This window comes from Gambusia affinis, linkage group LG04, assembly GCF_019740435.1.
Source record: "Gambusia affinis linkage group LG04, SWU_Gaff_1.0, whole genome shotgun sequence".
NCBI lineage: Eukaryota > Metazoa > Chordata > Actinopteri > Cyprinodontiformes > Poeciliidae > Gambusia > Gambusia affinis.
In genome coordinates, this window is record NC_057871.1 from 2,511,905 (window position 1) to 2,538,685 (window position 26,781).

The following is a 26,781-nucleotide window of genomic DNA, read 5'->3' on the forward strand; positions in this document are numbered from 1 at the left end:
GGCTAAAATTTTATGTCAGGTCGTCTAAATTAAGCTGTTTTGTTGTTGCGGGGACAAATTCAAGTTAGGTGGTTGGTGAATGTTCGTTAAGCCTGAAAGACAAAATTTAGCATAAAATCTCACTGAAGATTGTGGTGGTAGTGTGATTAATGTGAAAATGTTTAAGGAACGTGAATATTCATTGTTTTGTTGATTTGTTTGTTTTTGTTTGCTTTATGTGTGTGCGTGTGTGTGCGTGTGTGTGTGTGTGTGTGTCAGAGGGTCTATAAAAGGCCAAGCTGAACACATGTTCCCTTTTAGCCTGCAGTGACACATATGTAAGCACGCACACAGAGAGAGACCACAAACAATGGGCAAGATGCTAACACGCTAACACTCAGCCAGGGCCCCCAACTGAGCCGCGACACCCTGGGGAGCCGGAGGGGGGCTGCGGGTAACACGCTCTACTATTCTTTGATATGCTCCGGTCATTAAAAATGGATGGCGAGCAATCATTATGGGCGTCTGAATTAATCTAATTAGCTTAGCACGCTAGCTCTGGCACATTCAGGAGGGGAGGGAGAGCAAACAGAGCCAAGCAGTGTAAGCAGAGACGGCTGGGGTGCTGGAGGGGCCGCGGCGGCGGGCGGGGGCATAATCCGCCTTGACTTATTAATACGTGCAAACAAGATTTAGCTCCTTAAAGCAAACAAGTGCAAGTGCTAAGAGGAGTGTGAGAGGAGGAGGAGGGGAGACGGTGAAGGACCGAGGTAGAGCGAGAGCAGATAAATTATTTAGCCCTGTGGACGAGATGGCTGCTGAAGGTTTTACCGTTCCATCATCAATCAATCAATTGAGTTTATTTGTAAAACACATTTCAGCAACAAGGCGGTTCAAATCGCTGTGCAACATAAAATCATGAAAAACGTCCAAAACCCAGGTACAGACAGGAAGTGGTTTCCATCTGTAAACAACCTGACTTCAGTCCGCTGACTGAACGATTCTCCTTCCAACCATTTAACCAAAGAGTCGTCTTTAGTATCACTGATACTGGTGTTTAAATGAGCCTGTAATAAATAAACAAACAGTGCTTAGCCTGGTGGGGGGAAGTAAAGCCTGGTGACCCGCCAGGCTTATAGAACCCTGGGGGAAACCCTGTTCAGTTAGCAACTGTGAAACCAACAGCAAATGTTACATTTTCATCATCAAAACCATCAAAACATCCAATATGTTGATCAATATTCTAATTATTACGGCTCTAAATCAACTCTGACCAGCTGGGTTTTCAGCTTGGATTTAAAGGAACTCAGTGTTTCAGCTGTTTTACAGTTTTCTGGAAGTTTATTCCAGATTTGTGACACATAGAAGCTAAATGCTGTTTCCCCATGTTCGGTTCTGGATGCAGAACAGAACCAGAAGACATGGAAGGTTGCTATGACAACAGCAGATTTTAATGTAGTTTAGTGCTAAGCTGTTGGGTGATTTTTAAATAGAGATGAACCAATCCAATATTAATGTCTGTATTGATCCCAATATTTAAAAAATAAAATGTTTTAAGTCAATTCAGCTGTTTTCTGTATCGGATCGGCGTCGGCCGATAACAAGAGGCAGATATCGGTTTCGAAAGAGCAAAAAGTGGATCAATCATCCCCAGTTCTAAGCTGACATCAGTCATTTAAAGTCTATCCTCTGATGGGATGATGCACTTTCAGTCACTTTTCCCAAAACTCCAGCGGGTCACAACATGGATCACGATCGGCTGACTTTTAATCTCCTCACAAACACCCAGCAACACGCGGCTGGATATTGCTTCCCCGCTCATATAGATCACTGTAAGGGTCACCGTGGACAGACACGAGTCCATTATCGACCCGCCGGTCGATGGAGTGCTCAGGCGACAACCTCTGCTGACCCCTGTCATCCGTAATGACTGCTTCAAGAAACTATGGCTAATGTGCATTAAGAAGGAGGAAGCAGTTTGGTTTTTTAGTCCAGATTGGCGCGTCGTGGTGGCAGCATGTTGGAGACGTCAAGTTGCTCTGGTTGGTTATTTTCTAGACTTTGGTTCAGCTTTTTCTGTTGTATGATTTGACAATTATACCCTCCGGTTTTGGATGTTGTGCAGCTGGAAGGATTTCTCTTCCCACATTTATTTTTACTTTCAGACGGTTACCATAATGTGTAACCATAGCAACATGGTATTGTTCTTTTTTAATTTTTTTACAACCTCTCAGAGGAGTTTAAAGGGAGGCTGCATGGATCCAGAAAGCAAGAGGAAGTTCAAACATCCCCTACTCCAACGTCTCCAGACTGAGATCTACAGAGGAGCGGCAAAAGCAAACGAGGTGGATTAGCAGATGACACCACCTACTATTACTGTGAAAGAGCTTCTCTGCTGGAAATTGATCTGTTACGTTCTATGAAAACACTGCAAAAACACAAAATGTTACCAAGTGTTTTGGTTTGATCCAACCATCCACCCATCCATCCATCCATCCATCCATCCACCCATCCACCCATCCATCCATCCATCCATCCAACCATCCATCCATCCATCCATCCATCCATCCATCCATCCATCATCCATCCATCCACCCAACCATCCATCCATCCATCCATCCAACCATCCAACCATCCATCCAACCATCCAACCATCCATCCATCCATCCATCCAACCATCCATCCAACCATCCATCCATCCATCCATCCATCCAACCATCCATCCATCCATCCATCCATCCATCCATCGTTCTGCTGAGCGGAGAGCGGCGGAGGCAGTGAAGGTGACATGAATGGAAATCGTCTGAAAACTGAATCTGCTTTGCTGCAGTGGGTTACAGTTTGAACATTAAAGGACTAAAACAACAAAGTGAACCGTAAAGAAAACGCTGCTAATGATGGAGCCACAGCTGGGAAAATTAATCCATAAGTGACAAATAATTACATTTCCATACATTTTTAATAAATGAGGAATTTTTTGCACCATTTTTATCTATCCAACTCTTTAAGATTATATATGTATTTTTACAAGTATGTTGCATCTAATGAGGCCTCTGCAAAAAAACTAACAACACGGATAAATAAATAATATCATCACTTTGCTCTCTAGCATATTTACACTGCCTGTCAGTTTCTTGTTAAAAAGATTAATTTCTTTTTTACTATGCAATTATTTCTATTCATCTCCTCTATAAAATTAAAGAATTTGCACATCATTTTATATTTTTGTCTGCCTGGTGACATAATTTTTAAATATTAAATCAAATGTTAAGATCAGCCTTTTCACTTTTTAATTTCTTGGACAAATACTTTTTGCTTTTACTTGAGCATTGCAAAAGCACATAATTATTTTTGTCTAGTTTCCAGTTCAAATATCTTATTGCACTTAAAATAAGAAAACTAACCTACATGTAACCTTTGAGTTAGGAGTAGAAGCTCGTTTTAAGTCGATGTTCTGATTTTATGTGTAGATTTTTTCACTTATGACATGAAACAAATGTTTTGTTAAAAGTGAAATAATCAGCCAGTGGAAGTAACTTTTTTGTTTTGTCGTATTTCAGGCGTACTAAAACATTAGCAGTAGAAATGACCTAAACTCTTCAGATTTTGTGTTTTTTCAGTTAGTGAAGCCGTGTTGAAGTTGTGCTACTTGTTTTCTTCCCACCTTCACATTCATCCTCAAACATTTCCAGCTTTTTGCAAACGAGGCCAATGAAAGCAGGACGCGGCGTTTTGGACGCTCTGACCGTACTTTGCTGCGACGCCGGACGGTTGGTGCCATGCAGAGCTGCAGATAATTTCGCCCTCCCTCCCTCTCACACACACCGTGAGGACATAACGGCGCTGAAAGCAAAACGACTCAATGAAAAAGGAAAACTGTATTTCTTGGAATCCACTTACACCCAAATTACAGAGACATTCTTGGCAAGGCTCGCAGCACACGGGTAACACAATGTGCTGCAGCGCGGAGAACATTCTGGACATTCATCAAGCCTACGACACCAAAGACCAAAGTATTAAAATTCAACAATAAAAAAAAACAGACTAAAGTCAAAAACTAAATGAAGTCCATTCCTCTTCGCTTTGGCCTGGTTTCAGTTGGTTTGATGGATTCTTTTGTTTTTCCCTCCTTCCTCCCTGCTGGCCTTCGTCACCAGGTTGAGCTGCAGCGCGGAGGTGAAGGAATGAGGGAGGCTGCGGCGTGACGCTCCGTACCAGGAGGAGCAGGACGCAGGCAGCCCTCCCTGGACCCGCAGGCACTGCACTGCAAAAACACAACGTCCTACCAAGCACTCTGGTTTCTACTGCAAACATCTCAAATAAGACAAACTGCCAAGATATTTTTCAGCAACATGCAGGAGCTTGTTTAATGTCAATAATTCCCTAAAGTTGGTGAGAATGTTCTAGTTCAGCTGGCAGATTATTTCACTTATCACACTGGAAAAATGTCTTGTTAAAACTTAAATAATCTGCCGATGGAACAAGCACTTTTTCATCAACATTAAGGAATTAAACATTAAATAAGATTCTATATCTGGCTGAAAAGTCACTTCTAACTTAGTTTTGTCTTTTTTGAAGTGTAATAAGATATTTGCTGTAGAGACTAAACAAAAAATACTTGGTAAGATTTTGTGTTTTTGCAGTGAAACCATCCATATAAGCAGCAGATGATACAACTCTCTGCGTGCACACGCACACACACACACACACACACGCACACACCCACTGACACACACACACACACACTGCCCTCCCTCTGTGGCTCTGCATGTGTCCTGTCGTATCTCCTTCAGCCAGTAATTGTCCCAACTTATGGTGTTTCTTCCTGCAAGCCACAGTTTAGGGGAAGTGAAATCCTTCTAAGTGACTGTCACAATGCATCAGCCTCAGGCGGGGACACGCTCCTGCTTCCTCCCCACTGCCCCCCAGGCCCCCCCGTCCCAAGGCTGCCCCCCCCCCCGCTCCCCCTCCCCCTCCCCCTCCTCGTGCTGTAAGTGTTTTTTTCTCGCTGAGACGCTCCACTCCGTCGCTCCCTGTCACCGCTGCCCTCCAGGTCTCCTCCGGTCCGGGTGGAACCCGAAAAGTGAGGCTCTCTATCTCCGACCTGATCTCCGCACGGTCCTTGTTCACCCGGACTGCGTCTGCAGGGAGCGGCGGTGGGTTTTCCTCTTTCCCCTGACGGGACGCTCACTCCCTGACACACTTTCACGCGCAAAAAGACAACAACAAAAAGGACCAAAGGGTGAAGAAAGGTCGCGACCCCGGAGCGTCACGGGCCTGTGATGCATGAGCCACTCCTTTTCTGCCTCTGACCTCATTTCTCTGGACTTTTTCCTTCTTATAGGCCCTCAGTGCAACACAAACAGCGACTGGTCGTTTCATTCAGCCGTCTGGTCCAGCTGCTGATGCACCGATCACTAAATTAAAGATTAAATTGGTCCAATTTTTACCACTAAATCTTCTTATTTATATCACCAAATTCTTGTTTAGATGTTTTTAGTTTTTTTAATTATTTTGCCAAAACTTTAAGAATTTAAATAAAGTTAGAAGTGTTGACAAAATACTTTACTAACACATTTATATCATAAAATAGACTAAACTCATTTGTTTCCATTGTTTTCTAAATAAACAGCGTAAAAAATTACAATCGAAAAATGATTTTTATGGTAGAGAGGAGAAAATACACAACTTTCCAGAGGGAATCTGATCTGAAGTATCAATTATTGATGTGATCACTTGATATCGATATTATTGATCATTTGGATCAATGTGTCCACCTCTACCGTTAAGTATTGCTTTACGGAAATTTACTTTAAATTACATTCGGAGTGAATTGATGCATTTTTGTTAAAAAATAAATAAAAAGAATCAAGAATTAGCAACAAATTGACCGCAGACAAAAAATTACACATCAAACTCGTCTCTCTCCAAACAAGTTATCACAACAAAATAAATCAATTAACTGTAAAAGTTGCCCTCAGGTGTGGCAGAAGGTTCTGACGATGTTTTCTCTCGTCCCGTTGAGGTTTCGGACCGTTTCTCCTGAAACTTTGGACGCATCGTCAACCTTTCATCGACCAATCATCTGCAGGGACCCCAGAGGTCTGGCAGAACCCGGCGCAGCGGGGGAGGCAGGGGGCGCATGCGGTCATTCACTCAACGCTTGGACGCTGTCCGGCTCTTGTTGTGCTTTTATGTTGGTGAAGTATGTGTGTGTGTGTGTGTGTGTGTGTGTGTGTGTGTGTGTGTGTGTGTGAGGCCATATGAAGGTCAGGTGCTGGTCACCAGATGTTAACTGTTTGCGCCGAACCACAGAAAGAAAGGAAGACAGGAGGGACAGTTTCTTCATCTCAGGCTTTACGTCACACACACTCTGAGCGGACGCTAACAACGTTTAGCTTTCAGCTGAAACTCGTCAGAAGAACCGGTTACGCACACAGCGACTCTGAATCGGCTGCGGTCGGCTGGGAGAAGTCTGGGCCCTCGCCTCGCTTCGCAGGCGGCGAGCCGAGTTCCCAAAACTGTGAGGCTGCTCAGAGCCGCGCCTCTGTGTGTGGCCTTGCAGCGCGCAGGCTACTGCTGCTCTGGATATTAGCTCTTCTGTATGTCGGGCTATTAAACACCAATCCCCAGCTACAAATACACACACACACCACTTCCTTTTTGGGCTCAACTTCGGGGGACATAACAGCTTTGGCTGGTGAAAACTGTGTGGGCCAGAAGAAGAAATGTTCCAGCTGGAGAGAGAAAGCAGAGGCAGACACTTTTCAGGACATCTGAGGAGAGAAACGCTGGAGAAGTCTTGGCAGAGCAGCGAACACTGCAAAAACACAAAGTCTCACCAAGTACTAGTTTCTAATGCAAATACCTTAATGCACATTAAATAAAACAAAACTAACTCATGAGCAACTTTTCAGTAACATATAGGAGTTTAATGTTGATGAAAAAGTATTTAACTTATGGAAAAAATGTCTCGTTATATGTAAAATAATCTGCCAGTATCAACATTAAAGGAATTATTTGCTTAAAATAAGCTTTTATATCTGAAAAGTTACTTGTAAGTCAGTTTTGTCTCAATTCAAGTGTACTAAGATATTTGCACTAGAAACTAAACAAATACTTGGTAAGATTTCATGTTTTTGCAGTGAAAGAATCTGAGAAGCCAAATTCAGAGTAAAAAAAGAGGAGTAATCTTTCTGCGCTGCACTAAAACAGAAAAAAGGAGAATAAATGAGGACCAAAGTGTGAAATGCAGGAAACCAGTAAAGAAAGTGGAGAAGGAACAGCAGCTGGAGCGTTGCTGCTCATTCAGCACTTTGCCAAATCAATGCCACTTGAGGAGCACGATCCGCATCCTGAGCTCAGCGCGACGCATCAGCGAAGCTGTGGGCGTGTTGGTGTGTTCGCCTGCAGGGCCCATCGCGGTGCTGCGAGGTGGGCCGCTCTAGTCCACATTAGGGTCCAGTAATGTGTTAATTTATAACCCTATCACCCTGGACGCCTGCGTTATCCATCTGTGTCACCCGGCAGGCCCACGACATCTATCATCCAGAGGGGAAAATGGCCGTTCGGGGCAGATTAAGCCACAGATTCTCCCGTTTCTTTCTCTTTCCGCCTGATCTGTGGCATCTGTCCACGTCCCTTTCTGTTTGCTCCCGGTTTCCCAGGGCTGGTGATCAATTTGAGCCTGACAGACTTTTCGGTCCGGTCTAACTCCAGAGTCTGCTTTAACGCGCTCCCTCTGGTTTGTTATCAGTGATCAGGGACTGAATTAGTCCAAACACTGACCTGCAACAGCTGCCTGTCCAGGATTCTGCCACTGATTCTGGAAACACTGCAATGATTTTTACCCAATAAACTCATTCACCAGGTACAAATACGGTATAAATACCAGCAAATAGCTGAAATCCATGATTACTAGAACTGGACCTGACTATTGTAATAGTTAAAACACCAAATATAGCTTAATATATAATAAAATAAATAGTAAAAATCATCTTAGCTCTAGCATAGAAGCTAACATTAAAGGTCTTCAGTGTCTCTGCTCTTGGAGACTGTGGATTAGCTGCCAAGAAATCATATTAGCACTAGCATATCACCTAACATCTACTGTTTAGCTTTTCTCCATTCTTTGGGCTACTGGATAGAAGAGAATATTTATAATATTTATGGTTTTCCTTTCCTCTGCTCTTGAAGCTCCTTGATTGGCTGGTTTGCAAAGACCAGTGTCTAGTGTTAGCATAAAGGCTAATATTAATGCTGTTGCTTTTCTCCGCCCTCCAGTCTGGTGCAAGAGATGCTTTGCAAATGAGAGTAAAATATCTTAGCACTAGCATAAAAGCTAACCAATAAAACTAAACAACTTTTTTTGCATCACGCGAGTCACATGATGAACAGCTGAATGTTACCACTGACCAAAACCACAAAGAAGACCACAGGAAGTAGATGGATGATCAAGTTTTTAGATGACAAATTTATTCACAAGGGTTTTTAATTGTGTTTTTTATTTAATGGAAATTCCTAAATTGTGTTTTATCAGCATTGGCAGAAAATTGCCAAATGTTTGTGTGTATTTGTAATGTAAACAAATCTACTGCTGCCAAAAAACACAATAAGTTTTTACATCCCAGCTGCTATTGGCACTGTTTTGTTTCCACACCTTGTTAACAATTTGTTGTTTTATTAAAGAACATTGTTTAAATTATCCCACACAGTTGGATCAGAGTTTATAATGTTGCATATGTTATTCTTATTTTTATACTTTCATCTTTGTGTGGCTTCTCGTGCTCTGATTGTCACTTTGCTGCTTTTACTTCTGGACAACAATTAAAGATATTTCTGTTCTGTCCTATTAAAAATGTTTCCAATACATGAAACAAACCCAAACCGGAGGAACTGCCGCAGCTTTCTGTGATGCGTTTGCTCGTCTGTTTGCATTTGTGCAGATGACCCAACCTCCCTCTGTCACGACTCTGCAGACACCAACAACTGAATGATCGATACTCACCTCTTTACTCAATTTCACAACATTACGCCAAGCAGCGCTCGAACACGTTCATGCAAATGTGAAAACATGAATGCACAACAAAGAGAGGGAGGTCGGCTTCCAGCATAAACTCTGCTGTAACCCAGGCGGAGGTCGCGGAGGCAGAGACCGACGGACACAAAGGAGGGGGTCAGATGGGAAAGACAAGCTGGCAGTTTCACTTTTAAAGAGTGCAACAGTCATCACAAGAGGAGAAAGGGAATCTGCCCATTAAGACTAAGTGGATGTATATTAGATCATGGAGGTAAGGAGGTGGGCATTTACCATCAGCCCAACTCAGACGCAACCTACGAGATCAAAGCGTTCAGCGGGACTTTAAACTTTAAAGTCACGCTGGGTTTTAAAGGATGTCTCCGAGGGACGTCACCTCTGCGAAATGAAGGCAATTAAAAGACTATCAAAGTCACCGCCCAGTCCTCGGAGATCAAACCAAGCCTTCGTCCTCTCCCAGCCTGTCCCCCCTCTGCTCTTATCGCGGCGGTACAGTTAATCCTCCGCCGCTCCGCCTCCCAGCGCCGGGTCCCTCTGGGGGTGCGTGAAAGGCTAAAAGGCAGGAGCACATTTGCCACTTGCCTGCGACACATAATACGGAGCGAGGCAATCAACTTTGGCTTGACATGCATTTGCTCATCTCACACACACATCCAGCCCCCCCCACCACCCTGCTGGGAAATTGAGGGGTGAGGATGGGGGGGGTGGGGAGCCTAAATTAACACTTGACATTCAATACGGTCAGGTCCTTAATTGGCCGGGGCCTTCCTGAGAAGGCAATTTTCTATTCCCCAAACTGCCCCCGCGCAGCGCCGTGCGCCGGTGTCGTCTGCGTACGTGTGCGGGGAGCAGAGAAACCGGATCTGACTGCACTGCAAAAACACAACATCTCACCAAGGATTTCTGGTCAGGTTTCTACTGCAAAGACCTCAGTACACTTGAAATAATACTAAACTAACTCACAAGTAACTTTTCAGCAAGAAACAGGAGTCAGTGATTCCTCAATATTGATGAAAACAACCAATAGTTTCACCGGCAGATTATTTCAAATGCACCATGGGAAAAATGTTTTGTTAGAAGTTAAATAATCTGCCAGTGAAAAACTTTTTCATCAGTTCTATGTGTTTTCCAGGGACATAGTCAATCAAGAGACTATGTTTCCTTCAGTTGTTATAAAAATGCTGTACATATCAAAACCCTGTAAAATTGGGCCTCCTGTCTCTTTAAGAAGCTCCTGCTCTTTCTGAAACTCCGCCTTCAGGAAGTTATCACAACATGGCTCCTCTATTAACCCTTTAACACGTTTTTACCAGCGATGCTCTGAGAAGAAGCTCCTATGATGAGCTCAGCAGTTCCACCAGGTGTTTGCTAATTGCTGCGGGCTAGTCTGAAGGAGCAGAGTGGGAAAGTGTTGCTGTGCTCAGAAGCTTGACAACTGCATGTCAGAGGAGGAGCTTCATCCTCGGAGGCGGGGCTACGTCCACCCAGCTACTCTGAATTATTTAGTCCCACCCAGTAAATGATTCACCATATAAATTATTTACTTTGAACAAGCTGCTGCATTTGGCTGAAATCTTAATTGTAAATACATTTTATCTTATTTCAAGTGCACTAACAGGTCGACAGCAAACTCAAAAATGGACTCAAGTAAGAGGTAAGAGAAGCATTACTTCAACATATTTTTACTCAAGTAAAAGTAAAAAGTAGTCATCCAAGAAATTACTGAAGTAAGAGTAAAAATGTATTTGGTACTCAAGTACTGAGGAACTGATCAAATTATTAATCTTTTAAAATAATCAGATGGACCAAAATATAAAGTTAGTTGGAAATTTTGGTGTTTTAAGGACAAAAATGACAATAATTCATATAAGCAACAAAAAAAAAAAGAAACAAAATCAGGCAAAATATTTTTTTCCAAATCAGTTTCTTTCAATAAAAATCTTTAACAAAACTGCAGGAGTCTGTCTGGTGAACTTTTGGTCAAAACATGTTTTACTCAGTAAGAGTAGTGATACTTTGTAATAAAGTTACTCAAGTAAAAGTAACTAGTTACTATCCACCTCTGTATGCTAAGACTTTTGTACTGGGAATTAGACCGGAAACACTTGGTGAGACTTTGTGTTTTTGCAGTGTGGAAGCATGTGCTGCAGACCCACCGGGGGAATGCATGCATGCGTCTGTGTGTGGCAGCCGGGCCCCGGGCCCCCCGCTCCCCCCGGGGTTCCTCCCGCTCTCTAATGAGGCTGGATGAATTAGCGCTACGTGACATGATTTCAGCTCCTCCTTTGTCCTTCTCCTCATCCTGTTTTTTTTTTCATGCCAGTGACCGGCGTCTGGTGGCCGGAGAGAAAGCGCCAGCAGCGAACCCCGCGGCACGTCGCACACCTGAACACACACACACACACACACACACACACACACACCTGGTGTAACGCACACAAAATGAAACTCTTTCTCCTTCCTCCCGTTGTTTTTCCACTCACTCACACAAACGCAGACAGACTTGCACTTCCCCGCGGATTCGGTTACAGTTGATGTTATTACAGCTTTCAACCTGAGAGGTATTAGGCTTCCTTTAACAGATCTGACAGCATTTACAACACAGGCAAGTCGACGCCTCTAATCGCCTCTGCGACTTCAGACTATTACCCATTGATCTCCAAAGAGAGACGCCTCCTCGGTTTCTTCTCCTCATGTTCCTCAGGACCAGCGGCGGGTCTCTGTTTGGAGTTAAGCTTTATCACAACATTTTGCGTTACTGTTGTGATAACGATTACTTGTTACTTATTACGTCTTTTTTAGGTGACACAGCACCACAAACACAAATTCTGCTCTAGAAAACATTCCTCTGTGTGCAACAAGCTTCTTCAGGACAGATATAGAAGTGATTCTCACCACTAAGCTGCACACAGAAACTGCATATTGGCAGATTATTGAACAAACAGTGGAGAAAATAGTAAAACTAACAACCCTGACAATCCAGAGAGTTTTGTTTTAAAATCATTAACTGCTCCTCTATGATTCACTGTCACAGTTTCTGCTGTTTTTCTTTCTTTGTGTCTGAGCAAAATGAAGAAGACTCTGGCGGCAGACGGACACCGGTGGGTTCAGAATTACATTTAGACTGCAGGGGAAAACAAACCAAACACAGAAGCATTCAGTGACTTGTTACTGTGAAGTTTGCTGTTATGGTGGCCGAGCTGAGAGGAAGGAACTGAACCGGGTTTGTTCACATCGGAGCAAAAATGCTGGTCAGAATCAGAGCAAAAACGGGTTTTTAAAGGAACGAAAAGTTTTTTATGTCCAACACAAGTTTAAAACAATCTGTTTTACAGTATTTAATTTACATGGTGACATTTTATACATCGTATCACCAGCAGATGAACAAAACCAGATTATTTTTTACATAGTTCCAAAATGGCAGCAGAGGGAGAAAATGTTAGATTATATCAAAAGTAAACTTTTAGCATTTTTGTGAGCAGATTTTAATTTAAAAGTTGTGACTTTATCCTAATATGTTTAATTTTTGTTGATGGTGGGCCACAAAAATACGTTCAGGGGCCACAAATGGCCCCCATTCCCTATTATGAACATCATTTGTTGCTTTTTTTGTCTTGTTGCAATAGTAACACACTTCTATTTGATTATTTTTCTTTTAACAGCAATAATTAGCAGTGGTACATAGCGGGTTTTCTCTTAGCTCAGGCTCCCATCAGCAGAACAACTGGGACGTCCTGCAGGGTGGAAATGGCTGGAAATGTGAGGTGAAGCTCTGAGACAGAGAGGGAGGAAAACGTTGAGTTTTACAGTAATGAGCACATATTTTAGCAACAACCCAGCCCTGACTTTATGCCTCCAATGATACAGCAGAAGCTGCTTTCTTGTCGTCCTTTTACACATCGAAAAGTGTGAAATAATGGCCTGGAAGAGGCAAACAAAGGCTGTGTATCTTTTGTGTGTTTGGAGAAAAACATATCAAATGGATTAAATGCCATGAAATATTAAATGCCAGTCAGAGTCACAGCGGACAAAAGCACTTATGTCGGAGTGTGTTTCCCGACAGAGGAGGATGCAGCTCGGGCCATTAACGGAGAAAACATCAGCACAAAGAAATCGAGTGCGGACGCGTGGCAACGAGTTTGTGAGGGGGGGAACAACGCCGACGCGCCGCCTGCCTTTAACTCACACAACTTCTGCTTATTTCAAACAGCAGTTCTCACTTTGTTCTGCTGTTTGGGCCCCAAACTGTCACTATGGATGAACAGGTAATGCCACAGGGAGGTAAACAACGACACATGCATGAAGCCCAGGCTGACTGGGGGGGCTTATAGAGGTATTTAATGTTTTAAACGTTTTAAACGGTTGATCTGTTCAGACTGGATTCAGGCTGAGCAGCAACCTGCTGATGGTGGATCGAGAAGCAAAACGTCACACACATGCTTCATGACAAAAACTCCCCACCTGGAGTAAAATCTGTATTTTTTACAGATACATGTATAAAAAAAGCAGAACATGACATATCGCTGTTCAATGGTGTAACATACTGATTACTACAGCTCCGTGTTTCAGATTTTAAAACACAAACAAATGAACTCCTGATAAATATTGTTGTTTTGTTGATTCTCGCTCATCTAGCAGCCACACTGTTACTTCCTGGGTTTTTATTAGAACCAGAAATATTTTCAAAATAGCTGAAAAATAAGCTGCACGTCTGTTTTCTACTCTGACACACTGTATGGTAAATATTCTGTCTGTTTCAATGTTCAACACGAGGCGCATTTTGGAAAAATGATCCGACTCACTTTCACATCATTTTTACGGATAATAACTGCACAGTATTTTTATTTGTTAGTATTATTATCAGTATTACTGCTGCTATTGTTAATCTTGTTTTTCATAGATTGTTTTTAACACTTTAAAATGTTTTTGGTGTGTGAACCTTTCAACCTGATTCTGCCGTTTCATCTGAATTTCCACTTTGTGGGACAATAAAGTCGGTTTCTATTCTATTCATTATGCAGTGGCGGCACTAAGGTGGGTGTAAAGGGGGCCAATACCTAACGCAGCAGAATCACTGATTAAAAAGAAAATCAAATTTCTTATTGATTTATTTTAAAAATAATAATTTATAGATTTATTTTTTGGTATAAATGAAACTAATAATAAAATAATTAATGATTCCTCACTTTCTGTCTTTGTTTCAGGTTGTGTTTTGCCACCCACACACACCTGACCCCCCTAAGGGGCCCCTTTTCTAAGCAACAGAAAAGAGTAGCACCCAGCTGAGCAGCAGGTGGGGGAGGGGCAACTTTCTATTTCATTTTAATGACTTTATACCGTAATAATCACATGATGGGAAATGCTGAAACGGTTTAAATCCTTGTAGTAGTTTGACACAGCAAGGTGAGGCCTACACACACACTCAGTGATATTTTTCTCCTTTGCCTGCAAACACACAAATTCCTACAAAGACAAAAGCTTGCCAGAAAAAAAAAGAGCACAAGCCGTGGGATGCCAGGGCAGCTGCATTTAACAGTGGCCATTAAATGTTATTAATCCAACATCTTTACAAAGTCAGCAGAGCACACAAACAAATGCTAACACATGTGGCTTTAACACTTTGCTCACAACAGAAAGTAGCAGGCTAATGAGTGCAGGCTGAAGTTTGCAGATTTAAAGGAACTTGTTGCTCATTCTGAGGAAAAGAACAGGAAAAAGTGTATCTGTACCTGAAGGGGCTGGATGTGTTTAAGTGAGCATGTGCTGTTGATGTGTGCGCGTGCACGTGTGTGTACTTTGGCTCGACGCCAACCACAGCCTGTACCACTAGCCTCCCTTTCTCCAGAACCACCCTAAAATCCTCCCTGGGCCTCCAGCAATCAGATCCCCGCGGCAGACTGGAAGCAGAACAGAGCCGGGCGGAGCGGAGCGGGGAGAGATAGGCGCAGAATAAAACATGGCCGCCAACAGGAGAGAGCGCGGAGCAGAGTAGCCGCCATCGCATTCCCCTCCTCCTCCGCAAACGCATAAAAAAATCAGGAAGAGTTTGGTAAGAAGGCCCAGAAATATTCAGAGCCGAGTCAGAACAGAAATTCTGTGTTTTTTCTGGTTCACTTTATTAAAACAGCCAGGTTGGATTTGAAAGTCTGATTTGTTCAGTGCAAAAAATATAAACTCTTACCAAGGAGTTTTGTTCTAGTTTACAGTGAAAATATCTTCCTGCATTTAAAATAAGACAAAACTAACTCACAAGTAACATTTCAGCAGGACATAAGAGTTTGTTTAAATCAATATTTCCTAAATATGTATATAAAGAAGGACTAGTTAAACTGGCAGATTGTTTCATTTATAACAAGAAATTTAATAAAACAATCTTCCAGTGGAACTAGTACTTTGATTATGTCAATATTTAGAACATATTGACCTAAAGCAGCTCAGATTTCTTGCTGAAATGTTATTCATAATTTAGTTTTGTTTTATTCTAAGTGCACGAAGAAACCAGACAAAAATATTTGGGGAGGTTTTATGTTTTTGCAGTGTTCTGCGTCAGATTGTGCAAAGTAACATTTTGCATTTATATTGCAGTAAATATGGTCCTCTTTATGTATCAGATATGCGTAAACACACACACACGTCTGCTATTCTTACACACAGGAACAACTGCACCATTATTCACACACTCAGCGTAGCATGCAGCTGCAGCTGCAGCACCAGCAGCAGCCGCCGCCGCAGCAGCTGCAGCACCACCAGCAGCACCAGCAGCAGCCGCCGCCGCAGCTGCAGCACCACCAGCAGCTGCAGCTGCAGCCGCCGCAGCTGCAGCTTTGCTACATCAGGTCTGAAATTAATTGTGTGCATTTTAATCATAACAAAATAAGCAACATTTTCAATTCAGAGACACTTGTTGTTGCTAAATTATTGAATAGACATATGAACGCCACAACAGATATTTATGATATTTAATCTCTTATTTGTGTTATTCAATCATCAGATTGGAGCAAAATACTATCTTAGCCATTCAGTTTTCCAGAGTTTCAAAATCCATCTGTAGAAATGTGGACTGTGGACGCTAACATTAGCACTGCGACGTCTGCGCTGCTGTACATGGTTAGCCTTGAGATGCTATGTTAGCCGTAATTAGCTTCACTGTCAGGCTAACTCCGTTTAGCATAACTTGAGCAAAACAGCAATCTTATCCGGCGTCTGATCAGATCATTTTTGAAGCAGAAATTAACCCCCAAAGGGCCAAGAGAAACGGCTTTGTTAGCTATTGATGTTGTTAGAGGATGATGCTTGTGCGTCAGTCTTACAGGCCGTACCAGAAACATGCAAATCAAAAAGTTCCCTCTGGAACCTTTGTATGTAAAAAAAATTTATAAATAAATTTATGTAATCAATTAAATAATTGAAATTAATGAGTTAAAGTCTCAACTCTAAATAATAATAATAATAATAATAAGAAATCTTGTGCATCAGAAATAAGGGCGCACCGGAAACACATGAATAGAAAGGTTCCGGCTCAGGACTTTTGTATAAAGAAACAAATAAATAAAATTTTTAATACATAAAAATCTATATAATAAGATAAAATTAAGTCATTTGTTTCCTGGTCGAACAAATGCATGTATGCTGGCAATGTATGCATGTATTCATACATACATTCACAGATCCACTTTGTCTGTCCTTTAATTTTACACTCAGAGTTTACTAAAATCAGATACATCTAATCCTAATCCTTGTGGAGTAAATCTACAGGCTGAGATAACCGGGCCGATTTTTAAAGCAAGGAGATCTTAAAAAACAAAAAAAAAATTTTATTGGTACTGGCCATAAAATGTCAAATTGGTCCATCTAGTTTATATATATATATATATATATATATATATATATATATATATATATATATATATATATATATATATATATATATATCTATATATATATATATATAACTCAATGTTCCAATTTATCCAGACTTTTCTCTACATTCATGCATTAAAAATGTTATATAACATGCAAGACTTGTAAATTACAAGTGGGTGACCTCCAGAGCCCCCCCACTGGCAGCGCCCCTGCAGTAGATGGAACCAAAGTTCCCCATTCCTCCCACTGCGGCTGTGCTACCTGATAGAAAAACCATTTTCCCCTCAACAACAACTTCAGTAATTTTCCCGCGTCTAGAAACGCACACAGCAGTGCATGTTGGGAGAAAGAGTCAACTGCAAGGCCCGGACAAAATTACCATCATTATCCATAACCATAAACAAGCCTGATGATGATGGTGATGATGGTTTTAACAATAATAATAGCAATCCAGGCTGAGTGCTTTTTCACATAACAGTGACAACATTAGTCACACCGGCAGCAGAGAAATGAAAGGCTCGCTGCCTTGAGAGCTCCCCTTTGTTGCCGCTGCTGATGGGGCAAATTGGCAGGCAGAACCGGCAGACGGGGTCCTTAAAGACGGATGTAAAAATAGTGGGCTGTCGATTTGCCCGCTACGCTGGCGCGGCTCCAAGCCAAACAACATAACAGGAGTTGAGGAATAACAGGAAAAGGGAGAAGCCGCGGTGAAAGTATGGCCCGGGTTCCTGTCACTTAGCGCAGGTCACACCGAATGTCACCTTCCTCCGCCTGCAGGACGGGCGAGACAATGTCTCCGCCATATGGACCGGCGTGAGAAACGCCTCTAATCTGGGATTACCCAGCATGCCGGTGGGCTGCTCACCCGAACCTGGGCTGCTGCCGCCGCGACGTGTCGCACAAACCGGTGACAGCTACTGCATTCCTACCATATCAGAGTGTGTGTGTGCGTGTGTGTGTGTGTGTGTGTGTGTGTGCGTGTGTGTCCCCTCATTAGCCGGCGGTGGGGTGTTGACATCCTGAGCGGCTGCCTCTTCAAACACACACTTCCTCCTCACACCGGCAACTTCTCCTGAATGCAGGAAACTGCCCAGAGACAAATGACTGAATGTTGTGTTTTTGATTTAAGGAGAAGGAGGAAAAGAAGCAGAAAGAGGTTTATTATTATTATTATTATTATTATTATTATTATTATTATTATTATTAAAACTTTATTTAACCAGATAAAAACCCACTGAGATCAGGACGTCTTTCAACAAAGAGTCCTGGCCAAAAAATTAGACAAGTTAGCAGAATTAAGAAAAATACATTAGAAACATATAAATGACAACAAATGGCAGCAGTTGTGACAATACTAATATAAAAAAATATGTTTCAGATATTTTGCAGTATGTGATGACTCACCTTATCCTTATTAAAGCTGCATTCATGTCTGAATCTCACTTCATGGATTCACATTGAAGTTTTGGAAGTAGAGATTCACCAATCAGACTTTTCTGCTCTGAGATGATTCTGATTGTTTTATTGTTTGTTTGATGCAAGTAGTTTTCAAATTTAACTTGAACATATTGTTAAAAACTGCTTAGATTTGTAAACATTAACTGTATGTGTTATAGTTTCTGTTTTATTTATAATTGTGTTATATTTACATTTCTGTTAAGCAAATAAACTACGATCTGGTGCAGCGCATCAAATTGTGACGTTTATAGTAATAAAGTTTATCACTATTACTAAAAAAAAAACCTTTTTTGCTTTTAATGTGTAATGTTTCCTGATTGTTTATAATAGCTATTGTAATTTTTAATCTTTGTTTCTGTACAGGGTCTTGAAAATGAAGTTTTAGTCAAATGTATGATTGCTATGATGACTAAAGGAGAAAAACACTCCAGGCTTCAATCAGAGGAGCTGCATGCTGGTGGATGATGCATTTATTGACTGAAAAGGCTGGGATTTCTGAGCTTTGATGCATTTAATGATTAGGAGAATTTCTGATTTTTCTGTTTTTGACACACCAATCACTGATCAGAGCTGATCAAAAGGTAAAACAGTCTGACTAATTGGTGCATCTTTACATGAAGAACAAACGTTGTTCCTGAAAGCTGCAGGAGTGAAGCTCAGACGATGCAACGCTGCTGCAGGAGACCGAGAGACGCTTCTGACTCTCAGGAATGCATCTGTGCGTCTCGGCGGCCGTGGCGGCGCGTCTCCTTGGGACAAACAGGAAACAGCTGACACACAGCCCTGCAGCGCAGCTCACATGATGCGTATTGATCGCTGGTTGCCCCCGGGTCTCACACGCAGAGCCGGGGTCAGCGCTCACCCGTCCTGCAGGGCATCGCTGCACAACTGCAGAGGCTGCAGCATGACCCCAAAATGCACATGATCAGGATATTTACCCAAGAAGAAGAGATGCTTCTTCTTCTTTAATGGGAGTTTAAACGAAGGACAGCAATGGCGAAATTATTGGATAAAGTTTAGCTGTAGCTGGTGCCTGGATAAACACAGCATGAATGGGACTCTGTGCATCCTTTCGTTAAGCTTGGTGGCTTCTTAGTAGAGCTCACATACTGCACTCCAAAAACACAACATCTTAACAAGCATCGAGTTTCTATGACTGCACAGCTTGTGGTGTTGGTTGATGCACTTCTATGCTGAAAATGGAGGAAATTCTCATCAAATTTTGATTTCGTATAATTTAAAATGCAGATTTGAACCTCTGGTCGTCTGTTGATGCACCTCTGACTTGCATACTTTGTTTTGTAGTTCATATCTTCTATTTTTGAACAGTTTTGACTCATCCTTTGCAGAATAAAATAGTCACATATTTGGGTTGTAAATTTACAGCATTTTAATATAGTGGGTAATTAATTTGACTTCATTTTGCTACAAATATGCAAAAACACAAAATCTTACCAAGTGAAATATGACACAACAAACTTGTGGAGGTTATTTTAAGTCAATATTTATTTAATATTGATGAAAACGTTTTGGTTACACTGAGATTATTTCACTTATGATATGGGAAAAATGTTTTGTATAATCTGTCAGTGAAGTAGAACCTTTTCATTGACTTAAAACAAGCTCTTAAGTCAGTTTTAACTTATTTCAGGTGAACACAGATATTTGCACTACAAACTAGACCAGAAATATGTGGTAAGATTTTGTGTTTTTACAGTGTGAACATGAGAATCTGGCAGTCAGATTCAAATGGTGCAGAAATGGAAGATGCTGCTAAGACGGCGTTTCTCCGTCAGGTGCCAGAGCAAACAGTCACCAGCTTCCTTTCTGCTGTCAGTATGTGCTTTTAAAAACAACAGAACAGGAATCATTTCTCTTTCTGCAGAGAGGACCCTCATCTCAGGCTTATTTTTCATTTAAGTTCTGGGGGGTTTTGTATTTGAGATGCAGAAGAAGAAGAAGCAGAAGCAGAGAGAGACAGAAGAAAAAGAAAGAGTAGTAATGGGGGAAGTGGTGCATGTCTTTCCTGCAAATCTCCTCTTTCACCTCTGCTCTCCTCCAGCTCTCCATCAGGCCAGCCAAGAGACACTTCACCTCGCACCCGCACACACATGGAGCCTGAGCCAACACACACGCTCGCACTCGTCCTCCAGCATGCACACACACTCACACACACACACACCACTGGCATCTGACTGTTGAGCCACCCACTCAGAAAAATAAATGGCAGAAGCGGAGACACGAACGCCTCGACACCAGATGCGCGCATGTATAGACATCTATATGCTTCATGTGCAACGACCCATCAAAGACAGACATGGAAATAATAACAGTCGAATGTAACCACGCACACATGCATGCACACACACACACGTTCACACAGTGTGGATAATTCTGCACATGTGCATCAAATCACTGCCTTCTGAGGCCAGCTCTGCAGCAAAACAGCGATGCATAAGCAACATGCAGCACTCCTGTACTGAACACTGTAAAACAAGCTGCTCCCTCACACACACACACACACACACACACACACACACACACACACACACACCCAGACGTGCAGCTATAAGTCTATTAGGGTGTTAATAGGCAGATTAGTTTGCACTGTGATCTGCGCTGAAGAGGATATTATCCTCCTTGCTTCTTTCCTCAGACAAAACAAAGCAGAGCTTTTCCACAAATACGTCTGTCATCACGCCCTAAAGAGCGATTAATGCTCTCACTCAGAAAACACACAGCAAGCGGAGCAAAACGCGGCTAAAACCCACGTCTGAGTAGCAGAAAAAACTGGTGACACAAGACAACTAAAGGAGGAAAAGGCAGGTGGGAGCGAATGAGGTCTGAAAGTCAAGGCTTGTATTTTAAAACAAATGCAAGCAAAAATCTAAGCAGTTCAAAAATGCTGATATGAGCAAAAAACAGGTTAAAATTATAAATATATTCTGATTTTAATTAGGCAAATATTTTCAACTTTTCTACTATTTTCAAATAAGCAAAATAAAAATGTTTCCAGACAAGGAAGTGAATTGTTTTACCTTAAATTCAGCAGCTGAAGTGAGAAATGCACTCAGAGAAGTTTGCAGTAAATTATAATAATTCCATTAAAAACGTTTGTATTTCTGTCTTTCTGCTTTTGTATTTTCTCTGCTTGCATTACGTGGAGCTGCTGTGTTTCACAGTGAGAGTCTGAAGGAAGCAGACAGGAGTAAACACTGTACCTCTTCCAGGTCTCGGCCCATTGTCGACCTGTCGCCCTTCAAAGGAAGCCGCGTTACTGCACCCTTTCAAAAAAAATAAAAGATAAAAAATAAAAAGGGAAACTCTATTTTAGATTTAGTTTTAGACTCAAAACAAGCACTGAATTTCAATTTTATTTTATTCTTGTTTTTTTTTTCTGTTGTTTTTGTCTTTACGGAAATGCGCTGCGCCTGGGTGGCGTCTCAAACCCGCAGGTTGGAGGTGAAGGCGTTTTTTTTTTTTTTTTTACGAGCCCCTTGAAGCCTGATGCTGGTTCCCACGTTTTCTCCGAAAGTAATCGGAAAGGAAAACAAAAAAAAGCAAAAGGGACGCGGCCTCCGGCTGCTGTGTTACTGAGGAAACATCCCTGATGAGCCAATTAGGCCCGTGGTAGCGCTTAACTGCGGAGTTTCTAACGTGCAGGGGTCGATATTCAGAGCCACGCATGTTGCGGGTCAATTAGGGCTCCGAATATTATCTCTCCGTAATGCTGGGAAATAATTAAACTCACAGCAAATTTCTGTAATTCTTCTGTGAGGTGAAACAAATATGAAAGTTTTATTTTGCTGCGAAGAAATGCGCACAGATGTCAGAAGAAAGCTCATAAAGCAGGCAGCATTTATCGAGTCTGTTTAATTGATTTCTTTCAAACTGCACCTTGTTTCTGCGTTTCTGTATTTAGATTGCGGGGGATGTTTATTTCCTGCTTTAAAAAACGATTCAAAAACCTCACCGAGGCCTTGAGCTGGAGACATTAATTATTCTCATTCCAGAAGGTGCCTCAGTGCGGGTTTTTTCCGGGTTCCACGTACAAAATATACATAATAATAAATCAGAAAAAAAATTTAAATAATGCAGGTGGATGGGATGAAAGAACACAAGAAAAATTATTCTGCCTGTTTTTTATTTTGCTGCTTTTAGCAATACACCGATTTTGTGTCGAAATATTATTTAAATAAATATTATCTATAATATAAAAAGAAAACATATCCAATATTTGCACTTAACTGTTATAAAATTTAAAAATGAAATAAAACGTAATATTTTCTCCTGTCAGTTGGAAGGTTTGCGTTGTGAAACACCGCGAGATGAAAAAAAAGTAAAGTGAAAAGAGACTTATCGATTAGTTATTAAAAGATGGGATGATCTGACACCTGCTGCAAACTACAAGAAGGATCGATGATTTTTTTATTATTATTATTATTCACATCGAAGTAACATTTCTCTTTCTCCAGTCTTGTCTCGTATTTGGAGAAGTCCTGCCAGATGTTTGGATTTGTGGCGCAGCCGCGTCTCTCCTGAACTCACCGCGCTGCACCGACTTCTTCCTGCGTATCGATCACATCTAATCCGGCCTAACGAACTATAAAACCCCGCGCCACCCGGCTCTTCTTTACAGGTTCTCTCTTTCTCTCTCTCTCTTTCTCTCTCTCTCTCTCTGGACACCCCAGGGGTGCGCCAGGCTCCGCAAACACAGAGTCATTATCGCTTAGATTCCAATAAGGCGAGTCTGTCAAGGAACGAGCTTCCTTCGGAGAATTTATGTCAGAGGATATCTTCTAAGTGATGCGCGGAAGGATAAATAACAGCGAGTCCCACAGCTGATTACATTGAAACAACGATGCGCGTTTGTGGAGAGGGGGTGGGGGGGTCCCAGCAGACACGGAGCGCAGGGGCCCATCCACCTGCTCACACCGGCAGAATGGGGGACAACAGGCTCTACTACCCACACTTCCTTAAATATATAAATAAACTATTTTATTCATACGTCTGCAGGTTGGAAAGTAATTTAAAACTGAATGTTGGTGAAATTCCAGCATTAATTCCAGTTATCAGACTGATAAAACAGTGTAGGAATTATTTTATTCCTGATGTGATAGTTGCGAAAAAAAAAAAAAAAAGCCAGAAGATTAAATGAAAAGTTTCCTTATTTCCAACGCAGAAGTTGTTGCGCAAGAGCCGCAGCGGCCTGGGTGCGTAACAGCGTGCGAATGGTACGGCGCAGCCTGCAGGTCCCGCAGTGATTAACTGCAACCCTGACAGGCGCGCACGACCCTCACCGGCTCCCCCTCACGCGCGTGCACGACAACTGAGGCGCACAAACACACAACCGCGCGCGCGCACTCACAAAGGTCCGACTTTTCCCCTCGTTCCTCTCCTCCCTTCTCGCCTCCAATTTATTTTATTTTTTTAATCCAAAATGAGTTAAAAATAACTCCGGTCTCCAGCTCTGGCTGCAGGTTTACACCTGGAGTGGAAAATAAAAAAGAAAGGCAGCAGAGGAGTGAGAGGCAGCCGGGGGAGGAATGAGCCGTGGTCCGGGGTTGGAGCACCTTGAGCCGGCCGCAGCCAGGTGAGGAGCCGGTGTCAGAGAGGGGAACCTGGAGGAGCCGCTACCCGCTCTGAGGGCTCCGAAGCACGGATAGAAACTCCGCTTACTGCGCAACTGATGGAGACTTTAAAAGTGATTGAAATCGGATATATTTTCTACTTTTTTTTTTACTTAAAATATATTTAGAGAATGAAATAAAATAAAAGAAGTCCATGCCTTCAGCAGGAAATAAAATAAACACTTTCAGCACTGATTAGAGATCCAACACTTTCCAGGAGCAAAAAGTGGAAGATAACATGTAAACACACACACACGCACACACACCGACACACTCACGGAGGGATGGAAAAATGAATTTTCCCCTCCAGGACCGACAGCGGACGTACCTGCTGGGACATTCTGTAGAGGAGGTTGCTGTCAGTGCTCTGCTGCTGCCATGTCCCCATGAAGCCCGGCTGCTCGGCGCTAGGCGGTCTGGTGCTGAACTGCATGGAGCTGCCTGCTCCCTCAGCACTGCTAACAATGCTAACACCACCCTGACCACCAACACCACCACCACCACCACCGCTGCTGAGGCTGGGGTGAGTCCGGCTGCTGGACGGGATGCTCACACCGCCGCTGGGTTGGTTAACCTGAGCCGGAGGAGGAGGAGGAGGAGGAGGGGGCGGCCTGGGCGACTCCGGGTCTCTGCTGGGCTCTGCTGGGACTGGGTCGCACTCGCTGCTTCTCACATCCAACTCTGCCTCCTCGGACTTGGACAGAAAGAGGGAGAGAGGGAGAAGAGGAGGAAGGGAGGGAGGGAGGAGTGTGAAGGAGGAGAGAAGAAAAATTAGTCAGTGAAGGTGGGTTCTTCTGGGGTCGTGTTGTCTTTGAGTTTTTTTCTTATTTTGAGGAGAAGTGTGTGTTTGAGGAAAGAGGGTGAATCTCCTGAGGGGCCTCCTCATCTTGGGGGAGGAGAAGGAGGATGATGAGTGGAGGTGAGGAAGGTTGGAGAGAGGGATGGAGGGGCTGATGAAAAGCTGAGCAAGAATGAGGAAAACAAAAATAAAAGGTGGAGAGGGAGTGTGTGTGTGTGTGTGTGTGTGTGTGTGTTTGTGAGCGCGCGCGCGCGCGTGTGTGTGCGTGGACACACCAAACACAGATTACCTGCCAAATATTCAACCAAAAAGAAAAAAAAAAGTTGGAAATAAGAACTCGACACATGCAAACCGGAAAGTTGATTTAAAAGTACAAAATCTGAGCCTGAAGTTTGAGAGTTTGACTCAAGCCGAAGCGGAGTCGCGCGTCTTACCATGAAACCAGCGGCCGTCCCGGGAAAAAGTGAGGATGAGGAGTGAGTGTGAGCCACCAGCTATCCCGCTCCTCTCCCTGCCTCCGTCTCTTCCTCTCTCTGTGTGACTCCGTCCCTCTCCTGACGTCCGCGCCGCTGCCTGTCCTCCCTCTCTCTCTCTCTCCTTCTCTGTCTTTCCCTCTCTGTCTGACTCCTCTGTACTCCGCCGCAGCCACGGAGGAACTGAGCCGAGCGCCTCGGAGTGTGTGTGTGTGTGTGCGCGCGCGCCTGTGTGTGTGAGAGCGAGAGAGAGCAATGTGTGTGTGAAAGAGAGAGAGAGAGAGAGAGAGTAAATGTGTGAGAGTGTGTGTCGGGGCCGGTGAGGGCTCAACTGTGCCGCTGAGATGCTCAGTGACACTGCGCTGCACACTTCCCCGGCACGGACACCCCTCCTCTGCTCGGGGCCGGGAGGTGGGGGCAGTGAGGAAGAGGAGGAGGAGGAAGGGGGAGTTAGCTGCGTGTCCCCCTGCCTTATTACCATGAGGGCTGCTGCGAGTGGCCGGCAGCAACTTGGTTATGCTCCGCAAAAAAACCCCAAAACAAAACAACAAAAAAAAACTAAAAACGGGGTTTCGCTATAAGCGACGCACTGGGGCGCTATGCTATTGGGGGCGCCACAAAAAAGTAATTATTTCCAGTCAGCATTTTCTGTATTTAACAGCTGTTTGTGCGTGTGCAAACGATGTGGCACCTTACACACACAGGTTTCCTCAGTTGTCATTAAAAACTCCGCAGCCTTTGTTTGATTTCCAGCAGTTCTAATGAAGGACTAATGGAAACAGCAGCAATCTGCCACCATCTCCGCGCTCCTCCTCCTCTTCTTCCTCCTCCTGCTGCTCCGTGGAGGCGCTCAGATTTTAATTAAGAAAAAAATGAGGAAGAGGTTCCATTTTAGCCAAATTGGTCCCCACAGCAGCGAAGGTGTGGGAATAAAATGAGGGATGGAGGAGTAGAAGGAGACAGACACGGAGAAAAAGACACACAGGAGGATAGAAGAAGAGGGGGGGAAATTTCCTTTGACACAGCATCTCAAACAATGAAGACACCCTCCCTCATCTACAACCTTCTGCTCCTCCTTTCCCCACAATCAGGCCGTCATTAGAGAAATGACGGAGCAGGTTCGGGGCTCCACGGAGATGTCACCGTGATCTTTCCACGGCAGATCAGCAGCAGAGAAGGACAGACGGAGAACTTCTCTCGCCAGCTGCATTAAACGGCCTCTGATCTATAGAGTCACTTCAGATTTTGTGCTAAATTGCTGCAGACAGCTGCCTGGCTGTCTGTTAAAAGCCTTTTGTAGCAGCCACTAATGGCAGTGCAGAGTTAACCTTTGCTGAGATTATCACACCCGTCGCCACGTACACGGAGAGAAAAGTGCAGCATGTGTCTTGAACGCGTGTCTTTTTGTCTTTTTGTCAAGTGGGTTTAATTTACATCTTAACTCCCTTTTCTCCTCCAGTCCTGTCTTCATGGCTTTTGTTCTCCTTGTGTCTGGAGATGCACCGATCGATCAATCGACCACAGATCGGAATCGGATGATTT

At 43.1% G+C, this 26,781-nt stretch overlaps 1 protein-coding gene across 6 annotated transcripts in view; it reads right to left on the minus strand.

The window, feature by feature from the left end:
- Positions 1–26,781, minus strand: part of bnc2 (basonuclin 2) — a 214,697-nt gene that overhangs the window by 103,864 nt on the left and 84,052 nt on the right. For 3 of the 6 annotated variants that reach the window (XM_044113353.1, XM_044113351.1, XM_044113356.1), the window contains exons 2-3: positions 24,296–24,661; positions 21,559–21,621 (exon numbers count right to left, since the gene is read on the minus strand). In XM_044113353.1, the coding sequence (XP_043969288.1) occupies positions 21,559–21,621; positions 24,296–24,661 (429 nt within the window). Of the gene's footprint in view, positions 1–21,558; positions 21,622–24,295; positions 24,662–25,200; positions 25,589–26,781 lie in introns of those variants that run through there. The other 3 variants (XM_044113352.1, XM_044113355.1, XM_044113354.1) reach the window with 3 other exon arrangements.